The following is a 15,025-nucleotide window of genomic DNA, read 5'->3' as shown; positions in this document are numbered from 1 at the left end:
CTGCCTCTGGTTCAGCTACTTGGGAGTTGGTTCCCTAGATCTCACACAGGGAAGCAACTTGTGGAGTTTAACTGGCTGCCTGCGGGAGAAATGAACAGGAGTTAGAGACCTGGGTCTAAGTCCGAGCTCTAACCTTTGCTAGCTGAGTTTCCTTGGATAAGTTCTTACAGGGTTATTACTTATAGAATGAAGTTAGTAATACATGCCTCTTAGGGTTGGTTGGGGATTGAGGTCATATACCTGGCTCAGAGCAGGTACTTCATAAATGGATGCTGTCACCGTTGGGTCCTTGGATGTCTGAGGACTACTCAGGGAGGACCACTGCAGGGGGTAGATAACCATACATGGCCTTTTCATTGTAATGTTAAGATAGTAGAAATAGGAGGCAGGAAAAATGTAATTAGGGTTTCTACTATAGGAAAATAGCTGAAGGTGTATTTTAATGATTTTAAGTTCAGCACAGTCCTTACATTGAATAATCTTCTACAATTATGTAAGTAGGAGAGCTAATTTTATGACTTAAAATATCACATTGGCAGAGTCATTGTAACACTGTGCTATCAAAGAGTAATGTTAATACTTAATTTAAATTATTTTGAAGTATATCCCTGATAAGCATAGTCCTTATAACTTCTAAGTGAACGTAATAAAAGAGTTACCTTCTATTAGACTTCTCTAGTGTCTGGCAGTTTTAGAAAATTGATTCCATTACGGACACAGAGATCTTTTGTGTTAAAAGTGGGGCATTTTTGTGCTATTGGGTAGCCTGTGATTTAGATTGATGAGTGAGAGGTTTCTGATTCCCCTAAAGTAATCTCTGCCCCTCTTTCTTAAACTGATGCCAACCAACAGTTATCATTTATAAGATGATCATAAAAAATGAACAGAAAAAAATTCTGACAGCTTTTCTCCTTGTACTTGGATGGGAGTTTCCCAGAAGAATGAGAAATATCAGCTTTTATTGTCTTTTCAGTATGTCAAACAGACTCAGTTAATCCCATGCTTGACTGACTATGAGGCCGAGGAACTGCAGGGCTGGGTGTCATACAATTCTTGTGAAAACATGAGAGTCATGGGATCCACAGACCATGACTTAGTTAACTTGAATTTTATTTTTTAATGAGAATAACAACGGGCTTTGCAAGCTGATTTAGAGTCTCCAGGTTTAACTGCATACAAGTTTAATACCCATGCACTGTGAGTTAGAAAAATGAAATTTTTCAGTACAGTAAATAAACTGAGGAGCCTGAAAAGCAAATTGAAGTCTGTAGGCTGGAAAATCAACAAGGACTAAAAATAGGAAGATTAGAGGTGACATTAAACCCGGACCATCTGAAGGTGGTTTTTAAGTACCACCGAAGGAGAAACCAGGCCATGATATGATAGGTTTAAAAATATACATATGCCTAGAGAGCATTCTGTTCATTATGTAGGTGTCCACACCTTTCCTTCAAATGTAGATTTGGTTTTCCAAAATAGTTATTTTTCATATTCTTTTTCTGACTAGAATAAAGAGGACCTTCCCCAGTTTTTAATGGAAAAAGGTTGGCATCATGTGTGTGAAATTGAGAATTCACCTGGATGACATTAGATTGCAATTTCTGTTTTTCTTAAGCAAATCAGGCAAGCAGCCCAGCATTATTGTCTGGGTTTTTCAGAGATGTGTGTGACGCAGCCCCTGCCCCAAAGAGTACTCGACCTAATAGAAAATAGCCATTGTTATAAAAAAGAGAAAGAAAGAAAAAGTAGCCAGAAGATCCCCTTTAGGACAGGTACTTAGAAGGAGTACAGGATCGGAGAAAGGACACAGAGGAGCATGTATTGAAAGAATCCCTGTGTTCGGAAACCATCTCATCAAAATGGCATCACCTCAACATTGAGCTTCTTGGTAGGAATTTGCTCAAAGGCCTAAAACTTTGTACATGTGGAGTTTTGGAAAACAGTATTAGTTGGGAAGGTCCTAAATATTGCATAAACTTCAAATAACTGTCTTATGTTCTTGACTTACCAGGGGAGTGCCAAGTCCTCAGGAGTTGCACTCTTCTTCCTTGGGAATTCCTTCTTCCTATTCCAGAGCTCTAAGTAAAAGGCCCGTCAGAGCAGGGGAAGTGATCTGAGTGAGTAGAATTGGCTTCTGCGCTTAAGGAAGTCCAACTGCTAAGAATCCCAGCCTAGCAGAGAAGTAGAAGTGGATGGCTAAGTTGAGACCACTGGTAAAACAAAATGGGGCTGGGTAAGAAAGGTGAAGGGATTAAGTGGGGAAAAAGAAAAAACTCGCAGTATCAGACAACAGTGATTACTGCAGGGAAGGGGTCTGGGGAGGTAGATGAGGGTAAAGGGCAGATAAGTGGTGACAGAAGGAGACTTGACTTGGGGTGGTGAACACACAATACAATATAGAGATGATGTGTTATAGAATTGTACACCTGAAGCCTATACTTTTATTAACCAGTGTCACTCCAGTAAATTCAATAAAATAGTAAAAACAGCAAAACAAACACTGTTGTTCATGAAAACAGATGACGTCTTGGATTTCATTTATGGTATAGGGACTGGAATGTGAGAAAAGGAGATTATGGGTGTTAGTGTAATCAGGACATTGCTGATTATAAAAAGAAATAATTAAAAAAGTCAGTCCAGTTTCTCACAGTTCCTTTTCAGTGTGATGAAAAGCTTTCTCTGACTTTCCTCATCAGGATTTTAAGCATTAGGCCCTGGGTTTTTCAGAAATGAGTGTGACCCTGCCTCTGCTCCAAGGAGGATTTGACCTAATAGAAAATAGCCATTGTTAAATCCAATTTTACACACCAAAAGTATTTTTTGGCGATAATATATGAGACCCAGTGACCAAAAGTACCTTCTTTATTAAAATTCTCACAGGATTTTACCTGACTGGTGGTGGCACAGTGGATAGAGCATTGATCTGGGATGCTGAGGACCCAGGTTCGAAACCCCAAGGTTGCTGGCTTGAGCGCAGGGTCACTGGCTTGAGCACAAGGTCACTGGCTCAATTGGAGCCCCTCCCCTGTTAAGGCATATAAGAGAAGCAATCAGTGAACAACTAAAGTGCTGCAACTACGAGTTGATGCTTCTCATCTCTCTCCCTTCAGGTTTGTCAATGTCTCTCTTACTAAAAAAAAATTCTGACATGATTCATCCTCTGTGAGGCTTGTGTTAAAAAGGCATGGCTGTCCACATTGTGAGTAAAACTGAAGTTTACATGGACTATAGATATAGATGTGAAACAATAAGGATTCTAGGTGAAAACATGAGAATATCTTCATGACCTCAGGGCAAGCAAGGATTTTTAAAATAGGACACAAAATAATGCTAAGCACAGATGGAAAACAATGGGCACATTGGGCTATATTAAAATAAATAATTTCAGTTCCTCACATGGTACCATCAAGAAAATAAAATCAATATAATGGGAGAAGGTTTTGTAATACAAATATTCAGTAAAGGACTTGTGTGGAGAATATATGAAGAAGTTCTACAAATCGATAAAAGATCGATTGCCCAATAGAAAGATAGGAAATAAACTTGATTAAGCACTTCACAAAAGAGGATGTTGGTTGTCTTGACTGGCATTAGTGATAGGAAGGGAGCACAGGGCTTCTGGGCTTCTGGTCATAATTGTGGTTTTGTGGGTGTGTTTACTTTGTGAAAGAAAGTCCTGCAAATTATGATTGGTGTACTTTTCTGTAATTTCATTGAAAAAGTTTACATAAAAAAGAAAATGCCTGTGTCCCGGAGAAACAACATATTTTCAGGGGGTAACACTGACTGCAAATTATCCCTCCTCATGGAGTCTTGCATCTACTGTGAAAGCAGAGGAAGTGTTGAGAGAATGGGGCTTTGCAAGGTGGCTAGGGCGGGTCCAATTTGTGCAACCGTCCTACACACAGTGGCAATGTCTTGGGTTAGTATGAGGCCTTTGGCTACAATATCTAAGAAAGGAAAAGGAAAAACCATTTATGGAGGAAATACTAGAAACTAGCTTGATTACTTTACAATTTGGGGAATGGGTGACTCAGCCCATAATCCTGTGTAAGCCGCCATTGATGAGTCACTTATCATGTGTCCAGCATTGAAATAGGGACTTTCTGTGCCTTAAAATATTTGACTCTCACTACAACTCTGAGAGGTCGGTGCTATTATCCAGATTTACAGAGGAGGAAACTGAGGCTTAGATTAAATAACTTGCTCAAGTTCTGACGGGGAAGTATCAGCAAGCTGCAGCTGGAACCTACATCTGTGTAATTTGAAAGCTCATCCTCTTGACATGTCTATTATGAAAACTTTTTTTGTGTGTGTGACAGAGACAGAGGGACAGACAGGGACACACAGACAGGAAGGGAGAGAGATGAGAAACATCAAGTCTTCGTTGTAGCTCCTTAGTCTCCTTACATTGATTGCTTTCTCATGTGTGCCTTGACCAGGGGACTACAGCAGAGTGAGGGACCCCTTGCTCAAATCAGCAATCTGGGCTCAAGCCAGCGACCATGGGGTCATGTCTATGATCCCACGTTCTAGCCAGTGACCCCATGCTCAAGCCAGTGAGCCCGTGCTCAAGCTGTCGACCTCAGGGTTTTGAACCTGGGTCCTCTGCATCTCAGTCCAACACTGTATCCACTGTACCACCTCCTGGTCAGGCTATTATGCTGACTTTTAAGACGTTGTATTTGATTGAGCAAAATGAGAAGAAAAAAATACTTATATCAATATATATAATGTTTAATTTGATGATCAGAAGCACTTTGAAATAAGTGTTAAAGTCTGCAATTTGTTGCACTTCAGGTTTTTATAAACTGGAGTTTTCCTTTCTGTTGTAACATGGTTAGGAATACCTGGATGCGGGGTGGGGGTAGGATGGACACATCTTCCAAGAAACAACACAGATTATGATGGAAATGCCCTTGTGTGGGTGACCCAAGAGTCCTGCTCTGTGCTTTAGGGACATTTCCATAACCTGAGTAATTGCCTTTGCTAGGCATGCTTTGTTTTCTGCTCATGAATGACTCCCAAGGCTAGGTTTTTTTCCTCTTACCACTAATTCAGATACAGAGATATGTAAAATGGATGCTGCTAACTGATTGCCACATCACTGTCTGCATCTCAGTGCTCTCCTGTCCTCCTGGGTATGAAGAGAGAGGAGAAGCGAAAGGTTAAGACACATAGCCTGTGGTAGCTGAATTTGTTTTAAAAGCCAAACCCTAGTAGAGAAGCCAGAAGATTGACATATGTAAATTATTGGTATTTAGCATGGTTAGCATTTGGAGATTACCCGGCTTCACATATACAGCCTCTTGGTTCCTTCTTATGATACAGAAGGCCTCCATGTACACTCAGGCAGCTGTTTTAGACATTGAGTTCATTTGCTGCCGTGCTTTGCTTTGCGGTCTGTGGAGTGTTTATAGCATTTGAGTAATATTACATCTCTAAATAAAATTTGGATTTTTTATTTCCAAATGTGTCTCCCCAACAATCCAATCAATGACTATGGAAGCAATATGGTAGAAAGGCACATGATCTGATTTGAATAGAAATATTTGTAGGTATGGTTTTAGAACTTTGTGTTCATTAAAAAAAAACCTCACCTGACCAGGCGGTGTCGCAGTGGATAGAGCGTTGGACTGGGATGCCGAGGACCCAGGTTCGAGACCCCGAGGTTGCCAGCTTGAGCACGGGCTCATCTGGTTTGAACAAAGCTCACTAGCTTGGACCCAAGGTCACTGGCTTGAGCAAGGGGTCACTAGGTCTGCTGTAGCCTCCCGGTCAAGGCACATATGAGAAAGCAATCAATGAACAACTAAGGTGTCGCAACAAAAAACTGATGATTGATGCTTCTCATCTCTCTCCATTCCTGTCTGTCTGTCCCTATCTGTCCCTCTCTCTGACTCTCTCTCTGTCCCTGTAAAAAAAATGTTAAAAATAAAATCTTCCTTTATCCTTGGGGCTAGTTATCCCGCTTTTATTGCTATGTAATACACAAGAAAGAAGAATTATATAAGTGGAAATAATTGAAAACGCCCATATCCAACTCTTTATTTTATTTGAATCTGCTAGTTCCATGGACTTGTTTGATGTACAGATGCTTTAAAAAGTTAAGAGCTCTGGAGTGCATTTTTTTTTTTTGAAATGTAGAACTTCTAGTTTAGAAGTAGATTCCTCCTCCGAGAATGTGTAATTATTTATTAATTTAATTAGCACTGTACATTGTGTTTTGAAACTTTTCAGAGTACTCTTGGAGCATCTGTTGCACCTTCATTTGGAGGCTGCTAGGTTGTTTCAGAAACAAGCCCCAGATGTTTGACACAGCTCAATGGGGGCATGCCACGTGCCACACACGGGTTCTTCATCATGGCTCCATGTTGGTAAATTGATTCTCCTGAATATAACCAAGGGCATCTTTTTGGGGGGAGGGTTGTTTTTATTGACTTCTGGCTTTCTTCTTTCCTTATTTAGGGGAATGGTGACAGCTGTCATTTTCTACCATCAAAACAATAGCATCAGTGGTTATATACATAGAAAACCATTCCCCAGGCGGGCTGATGTCTATGCGGCAACCGTTTTCTCCGCACGGCCTCGTTGACATGGCCAGGGCTTCGAATGTGTAAATAGGCAAATTTTCAGGCGGTTTAGGTATGTTTTCCAATCTCGCCTCTCCATTTGCTGTCGAAACAACAACTTCCATGTCCCCAGCATGTTTATACACCATTGTATAAAACTTCTAATGGGAAATTTCTTTCAGGTGACCTCCCTGAGAGTCTAGGCTGTGAAGAAATCTTAAAAAACCTGACCCTGATGAAATTGCCACTGCTGAGAATATTACTCAATGCAGAAAGAAGGAATAGAATTCAGTTATTTTTGGTTCTTGAATAAATGAATTCTGTTTCTTTTTGTGTAGGTGGCAGAAAACATTAACCCCTGCAGAAGGTCCAGTCTCAGCTGGAAATTGAACTTTTGGTTTCTTTGAGTTAGGAGAACCTTTGAGAAAAGAATGTTAAATTGTTTTTACTTGAACTTCAAGCAACTTGGAACCAGTTCTGCTGTCTGCATGTCTTTTAGAGACATGTCCTTTCTAGGGTTGTCTGTCTTTACGTTTAATTTTCCGGAGGCTGAGACTGTGATTATCAAATGACCTCCAGTACAGCACCACAAGTGGGTGGATACTAATGAATCCTTTCTTAACCTTCCTAGCACTTTTGGAGAAATCACTCAGTAGAAGACGGGACACAGAAGCCATACAGAAAGCCAAAATCCTTTATTCATCTTGCATGAATGAGAGTGAGTAATAAAGAACAATAAATAAAATACTTACCATTTAATGTTTAAATTGATTGTTTAAGGAAAATGAGAAGTAAGACTTCTGTGAATGTTTAAAGGTTTCGTTTCAGGAAAGGAACACCTTAATGTTCTCTTGCTTGCTTGATGGAGGAAATTCTGTTTTTGCGGCTTGCATTCTTTGGATATCGATTAATTCATTAGAAACTGGGATAGGGTCGGAAGGGCAGCCTCTCCTGTATGTGGTGCAGAAACCAGAATCCAGAGGCCAGGTCTGGTCTGAGAAGGAGCCAGGGACGGAGGGACTTGGAAGTGCTGCAGTGTCTCCTAAGGACCTTCTGGGGCTCTGGGTAATCCAGATTCCTGGACAGGACAGGCTCCTTTTCTCCATCAGCCTGACAGTCATGTTCATAGGGTGACCTAGACATTTCTCAGTATCTTGGGTCTGATTGCAGTTAAAAGAGACACTTAATGTCACCCTGTTAAACTTAATTTTCTGCAAAAGAATAGAGATACTTGTCATTTTACCTGGTTTGCTTTCTCAAGGCAGTTGCAAGAAGAAGCCAGTGCCTCTGGGATGTGTTAACTTGTTTAGGATTTGGGTTATGATATTGTGAGCTAGAAGTGGGCAGTAAAACATGATGAAAGAATCTGAAGCATTAATTCACTTTTATTGGAGAGTGACTGGTTTTATTGAGCCGTTTCCCCAGCTAGGATTGTTCCTGAGTCTTGCAGAGAGTATTAGCAGCCTAACATCACTCACTGCCTGGGGTCCATGTAGTGAGCCCATTTGAGTTGTAGGGAACGCCTATCAGGTTCCCCGGTCAGCTCTCTTGGCAGAAACACCAGGTCGAGACAGTTACATTGCAGTGTGCATCATCGGTAGCTCCGTGTCTGCTTATGCTCAGTCCGCTGCACCTCCCTGTAACAGCTGAAATGTGAAGGTGGGCCTTGCAGGAATTTCTTCTCGAGAAGCTACCCTCACATTCTGGTTTGGTGATCCAGTTTGTAATTCTGACTCTCCTTTCATGTTTGTTCCCTTTCAGAGGCCATTGAAAAAGCAGATGCCAAGCCATTGCTACATGTCCTGCGACATTCACCTTTTCGCTGGCCTGTGCTCGAGTCTAATATCGGTCCTGAAGGGGTTTGGTCAGAGAGAAAGTTCAGCCTTCTGCACACGCTTGCAACGTTTCGTGGTCAGTACAGCAATTCCGTATTCATCCGTTTGTATGTGTCCCCGGACGACAAGGCATCCAATGAACACATCCTGAAGGTATGGTGAGGATGTGGTCATCCCATTTGTTCAGTCCTGGGTTAGCGTTTTGGGGTGCTTCCTGGGGAAAGAGACTCATACCACCTTAGTGAAAGGAGAGTGTAAAAATTCTGTTAAAACTTTGGGATCTAGAGCGTTATACCCTTTGCAGATTTGCAGAATGTAAATCATGAACAAATCAGTTTTATCAGCCTTTCAGGAAGCCAGTGAGGGAGTTTCCAGTGATCTGTGATATGGCCCTCAAATAGCTACTCTGAGCACGTGTGAGCCCCAAATTCCAGTGGGGAGAGTGCTGCAAACACTTTCTTCTTTTTCATTTAGCCTGTTCTTTTTTTACTTTTCAATTACAGTTGACATTCAGTATTATTTTGTATTAGCTTTACAGGAACAGCATAATTATTAGACATTTATATAATTTGCAAAATGATCCCTCAGTAAATCTAGCAACCACCTGGCACCATACATAGTGATTATATTATTACTGTGCAGAGACTTTCTGAACTCTGTTCTTCTCTCGCCTTCTCATTCCTCTGACAAAGACAACACGTGCCACGATTCTTATTCACATGCCTAAAATTCATTGTCAAGTTCAGTCTGAATCTCTCCTCTTCCTTTCATAAGATAAAGTGAAACTTGTCCTAAGTGCTTGGCTTGCATTTCCCGTTGGGAGAGTAAGCATCACTACTGTAAAGGAATGGGCCATGCAGACACACCCTGATGTAGATTATTACATTGGTAAGATCAGGAAACTGTCAGAAAACTCTCAACGATGAAAGATTCATCAATGAAAGGGCTTGGAAAGACTTCAACTAACATTTCTCAAAATGTTCTGTGTTTGGATCCTGTTATTTTTTTGCTTCCTCAGTTACATTCACTAATAATGAAAATTTTCTTGAACCACTGATTCACCTTCAATTCTGTCCTTTGTTGAACTAGGACAGGGGTCGGGAACCTTTTTAGCTGAGAGAGCCATGAACGCCACATATTTTAAAATGTAATTCCATGAGAGCCATACAATGACCCGTGTACGTTCGTTACTCATTATCCAATAAAAATTTGGTGTTGTCCTGGAGGACAGCTGTGATTGGCTTCAGCTACCCGCAACCATGAACATGAGCGGTAGGAAATGGATTGTAATACATGAGAATGTTTTATATTTTTAACATTATTATTATTAAAGATTTGTCTGGGAGCCAGATGCAGCCATCAAAAGAGCCACATTTGGCCCGCGAGCCATAGGTTCCCGACCCCTGACCTAGGAAATATTAAATGTAGTGGTCCTTCTCTATTGCGGGGTTAGGTTCCAGAACCCCCTGCAATAGGTGAAAAACTGAGAAGTAGCGACCTTATATTTTATTATTTATATATATTTTAAGGCTTTATAAACCCTCCCCACACTCTAATAAACCTTTCCCACACTGTCATTAACCTTTCCCACACTCTTTTTATCTTGTTTTTAATTTTTTAGGCTAGAAAATGCTTATTTTACCACAAAAATAATTAAAATAATAAAGATATAAAAATATCTATATACTGCAAAATCCCGCGATGTAGCAAAATGTCCGCAATACAAAATTAGATATATACAATTTAAAAATCCACGATACAGTGAGACCATGAAAAGTGAACCGCGATCCGGCAAGGGACGACTCTGTATTGATATTCAAATCATAGAAGTAGAAAACTTTTCGAGTGTATTACCCTTTTCTGGTATATCAACTTTTTAACATTCACACTCTGGAGTTTATTTATTTTATTTATACCAGGGGCCAGCAAAATTTTTCTGTAAAGCACGAGATGTAAATATTTGAGGCTGTGTGAGCCATACGGTGTCTCTCTCAAGCGCTCAACTCTGCTATTGTACCTGGGAGAGCAGCTGCAGACGTGAGGGCTGTGCTTGTGCGGCTGGCTGGCCTGCAGGCTGTAGTTTGCCCATCTCTAGTTTAGACAATGGAGATCTGAAAAAAAAAAAAAGCTTCAGTCACTGAAAGAATTTCCATCTATTCAAGAGGAAATTCTTCGTTCCAGACATGGCTTTTATTTCCATATTGGGTGATAGAACATATGGCAGACATATTATAATACTCTCAGGACAAAGCTTGCTGTGCAAGACACAATGATGGTAACAGTCTAATTGACTTCTGTGTTATGTTAATAGATTACTCTCTTTAAAAAACAAACAGGGCCTGGCCAGTTGGTTCAGTGGGGATAGTATCAGCCCAGCATGCGGATGTTCTGGGTTCAATCTCTGTTCAGGGCACACATGAGAAGCAACCATCTGCTTCCCTATCCCCTTCCCTATCCCTCCTTCTCTCTGTCTTCCCCTCTTGCAGCCAGTGGCTCGATTGGTTTGAGTGTCGGACCTGGGCACTGAGGAGAGCTTGGTTGGACCAAGTGTTGGCCTCAGGCTCTGAGGATAGCTTGGTTGATTCAAGCATCAGCCCCAGATGGGGCTGCCGGTTGGATTGCGGTTGGGGCACATGTGGGAGTCTGCTTTTCTATTTCCTCTCCTATCACTTAAAAAAGAATACACATACACACAGACTCCATGTTTTAAGACCATCATTCTTTATTTTAGAACTATTATGATATCTTTTCAAACACCTTATGTGACATTTTAAAGTAAACTGGAGACTGTCTTCCAAACTTAAGTTTAACTTGCGGAGGACCCGGGTTCGATTCCCGGCCAGGGCACATAGGAGAAGCGCCCATTTGCTTCTCCACCCCTCCACCGCACCTTCCTCTCTGTCTCTCTCTTCCCCTCCCGCAGCCAGGGCTCCATTGGAGCAAAGATGGCCCGGGCGCTGGGGATGGCTCTGTGGCCTCTGCCCCAGGCGCTAGAGTGGCTCTGGTCGCAACATGGCGACGCCCAGGATGGGCAGAGCATCGCCCCCTGGTGGACAGAGCGTCGCCCCTGGTGGGCGTGCCGGGTGGATCCCGGTCGGGCGCATGCGGGAGTCTGTCTGACTGTCTCTCCCTGTTTCTAGCTTCAGAAAAATGAAAAAAACAAAACAAAACAAAAAAAAAAACAACAACAAACTTAAGTTTAAGTTTATACGCTCGAGTGATAGAAGATCTTGGTTCACATATAGATAAGTAATTACAAATGGTAACCATTTCATTTTCATTAATATCTGGACCTAAAGAACTGAATTTAATATTTGAACAGTTTATTATGGAAAATAATACACACAAAAGTAAAAAAATAGTACAACAAACTCCCATGTAGTCATCAGACCAACTTCAACAACCAGCAACTTTTGGCTATTCTTTTTTTTTTTTCAGAGACAGAGAGAGAGTCAGAGAGAGGGGTAGATAGGGACAGAGAGACAGGAACGGAGAGAGATGAGAAGCATCAATCATTAGATTTTTGTTGCGACACCTTAGTTGTTCATTCATTGCTTTCTCATATGTGCCTTGACTGGGAGCTACAGCAGACTGAGTAACCCCTTGTTTGAGCTAGCGACCTTGGGTCCAAGCTGGTGAGCTTTGCTCAAACCCGATGAGTCCGCGCTCAAGCTGGCGACCTTGGAGTCTCAAACCGGGGTCCTCCTCATCCCAGTCTGATGCTCTATCCACTGTGCCACTGCCTGGTCAGGCTGGCTATTCTTGTTTTATCTAAAGCCCTCCTTTTTGGGAAGAGGTTAGAGCATTTTATAGTAAGTCCAAACTATAAGATCTACCGGAAAGTTCTGTCCGTTTTTGGAATAAAACAAAATACAAATTTTTCTTACCGTCAATAAACTTTATTAAATAATATAATTGCCATTATTATTAATTATTTCTTGCCAGCATTAGGGCAATTTGTATATCCCATTTTTGAAAAATGTTTTATCTTTTGATGCGAAAAATTGAACCAGTGCTTGTTTGATATCTTCTTCATTTTTGAATTTTTTGCCCTTCAAAAAATTTTGTAAGGACAAAAACAAGTGATAGTCGGAGGGTGCTAAGTTTGGGGAATATGGTGGATGCAACAGACATGCTTCTGTAGCATTTCTTCCTTGTTGAAATTCGTAAAAATTACAGTGGTGTAAATGTACTTTATCAGTAGCCGTGGGTACACTATGGCTTCACACATAAGACTAACGTGAATCAACTTTGTTTTAGGTAATTTGCTACGTCAGTATGTATACATTAAGTGATAAAAATAGAGAGGCACACATGCGCCAAATAAACACGTGCTTACATGTCAAAACTTGTTGTGATAGCAACGGACAGAACTTTCCGGTAGACCTTATATAATATCATCACATTGGTAAATACTTCAGTGTTCAATGGAAAGCACTATTATCACATCCAAAAAGTAATTATAATCCATTATTGACATCTAATACCCAGTTATTTTAATTTTTCCTGATTGTCTCAAACATATCCTTTTAAAAAGTTAAATGCTTAGTCTTTGATTTGGGTTCCAGATAAGAATTGCATATATATTTGGTTGATCAGTCTATTTTAATCTTCAACATTCTGAATTTGACTGATTTCAAGTTAACCAAATATCTGATAAGGGTGACTTCTTGTTTATAGGAGAATTACAGCGTTAAAAATGCACGAGAGCCTGACCTGTGGTGGCGCAGTGGATAAAGCGTCGACCTGGAAATGCTGAGGTTGCCAGTTCGAAACCCTGGGCTTGCCTGGTCAAGGCACATATGGGAGTTGATGCTTCCAGCTCCTCCCCACCTTCTCTCTCTCTGTCTCTCTCTCCTCTCTCTCTCCCTCTCTGTCTCTCTCTCCCTTTCTCTCTCCTCTCTAAAATGAATAAATAAAATTAAAAAAAATTTTTGAAAAAAAAATGCAGGAGAAATAATACAATTGAAAAGTTATTTAAAAAATTCCTAATGAAATATAAAGGACCAAGGAATTATCATCAATAGCTATTAAAACGTTTAGGTGAATGGTGGATGGGCACATTCATTTTTTTAAGCAAGCAAGAGAGAGAGAGAGAAAGAGAGAGAGAGAGAGAGAGAGAGAGAGAGAGAGAGAGAAACAGAAAGATGAGAAGTATCAATTTATAGTTGCATCATTTTAATTGTTAATTGATTGCTTCTTGTGCATGCCTTGACTGGGGGGCTCCAGTCGAGCCAGTGACCCCTTGTTCAAGTCAGTGACTTTGGACTCAAGTCAGGGATTTTGGGCTTAAGCCAGCAGCCTTTTTGGGCTTAAGTTAGCGGCCATGGGATCATGTCTATGATCCCATGCTCAAGCCAGATGAGCCCATGCTCAAGTAGGGACAACAGATAGGAACAGAGAGAGATGAGAAGCATCAATCATTAGTTTTTCATTGCAACACCTTAGTTGTTCATTGATTGCTTTCTCATATGTGCCTTGACCGCGGGCCTTCAGCAGACTGAGTAACCCCTTGCTCAAGCCAGCGACATTGGGTCCAAGCTGGTGAGCTTTTTGTTCAAGCCAGATGAGCCCATGCTCAAGCTGGCAACCTTGGGGTCTCAAACCTGGGTCCTCTGCATCCCAGTCCGATGCTCTATCCACTGTGCCACCGCCTGGTCAGGTGTGACATTCTTGATAGAGAAATCAGTCTGACATCAAATTAACCCAAATATGAGTGGTAGCATTGCTAATTCTGGGCAACCAGATTTTATGTGCTTCCTCACACCATGCAGTGGGAAGCATACACCCTCACCAATAATGACTTGCCGAATGAAAAGTAAAAGTGAACCTGGATCTAGTCAAGCCGCTAGTTCTAATACCACCTTACAAGAAAAATGGGGAGTAGAGGAACATGGTAATCAATTTTTAAAAATTGATTGATTTTAGAGAGACAGAGAGAAGAAGGAGGGAAGAGAGAGAGAAGCATTCATTTGTTGCACTTATTTATCCATTCATTGGTCACTTCCCATACGTGCCCTGACCAGAGATTGAACCCTCAACCTTGTTGTTTGGGAACAGTGCTCTAACTGACTGAGCTACCTAGCCAGGCCTGGTAACCAATTTTTAACAGCTTGCCTTGCACAGTTATTACTCAGTTAAACTGATTCTAAAAACACCGATTTTTAAAAATTAAATGAGAACAGGGGAGGCAGAGAGACAGGTACCCCGACTGGGATCCACCTGGCAAACCCCTTATCAGTTGATGCTCTGCTCATCTGAAGCATTGCTCCATTGTCAGCAACTAAGCTGTTTTTAGTGCCTGAGGTGGAGGACATGGAACCATCCTCAGTGCCTGGTGGCTGTGGGTATAGGATGGGGAGGGGTGGAGAAGCAGATGGCAGATGCTTGTTTCTCTTGTGTGCCCTGACTGGAAATTGAACCCAGGACATCCACACGCTAGGCTGATACTTTACCACTGAGCTAACCAACCAGGGCCTGAACTTTTTAATAATAGACTAATCTACAGATATAAGTGGGCGCTCATATACTTACTTGTGCTCTCCTTTGCCAAGGTGGTAGCTTGTCCCGAGCTGATGTTTCAGTATGGTTGGGCATGATGTTTGAGTGCAGCACACA

General features: G+C 41.3%; 1 protein-coding gene across 1 annotated transcript in view; it reads left to right on the top strand.

Moving 5' to 3' along the window:
• PHEX (phosphate regulating endopeptidase X-linked) overlaps positions 1–15,025 on the top strand; it is a 226,607-nt gene that overhangs the window by 33,643 nt on the left and 177,939 nt on the right. The window contains exons 4-5 of the mRNA XM_066249884.1: positions 7,204–7,290; positions 8,334–8,560. Coding sequence (XP_066105981.1) covers positions 7,204–7,290; positions 8,334–8,560 — 314 coding nt within the window. The remainder of the gene's footprint in view (positions 1–7,203; positions 7,291–8,333; positions 8,561–15,025) is intronic.

The sequence above is a fragment of the Saccopteryx bilineata genome, chromosome X (assembly GCF_036850765.1).
Source record: "Saccopteryx bilineata isolate mSacBil1 chromosome X, mSacBil1_pri_phased_curated, whole genome shotgun sequence".
Lineage (NCBI taxonomy): Eukaryota > Metazoa > Chordata > Mammalia > Chiroptera > Emballonuridae > Saccopteryx > Saccopteryx bilineata.
Note: the sequence above shows the minus strand (reverse complement) of the source record. Positions and strands in the feature narration are given on the sequence as shown.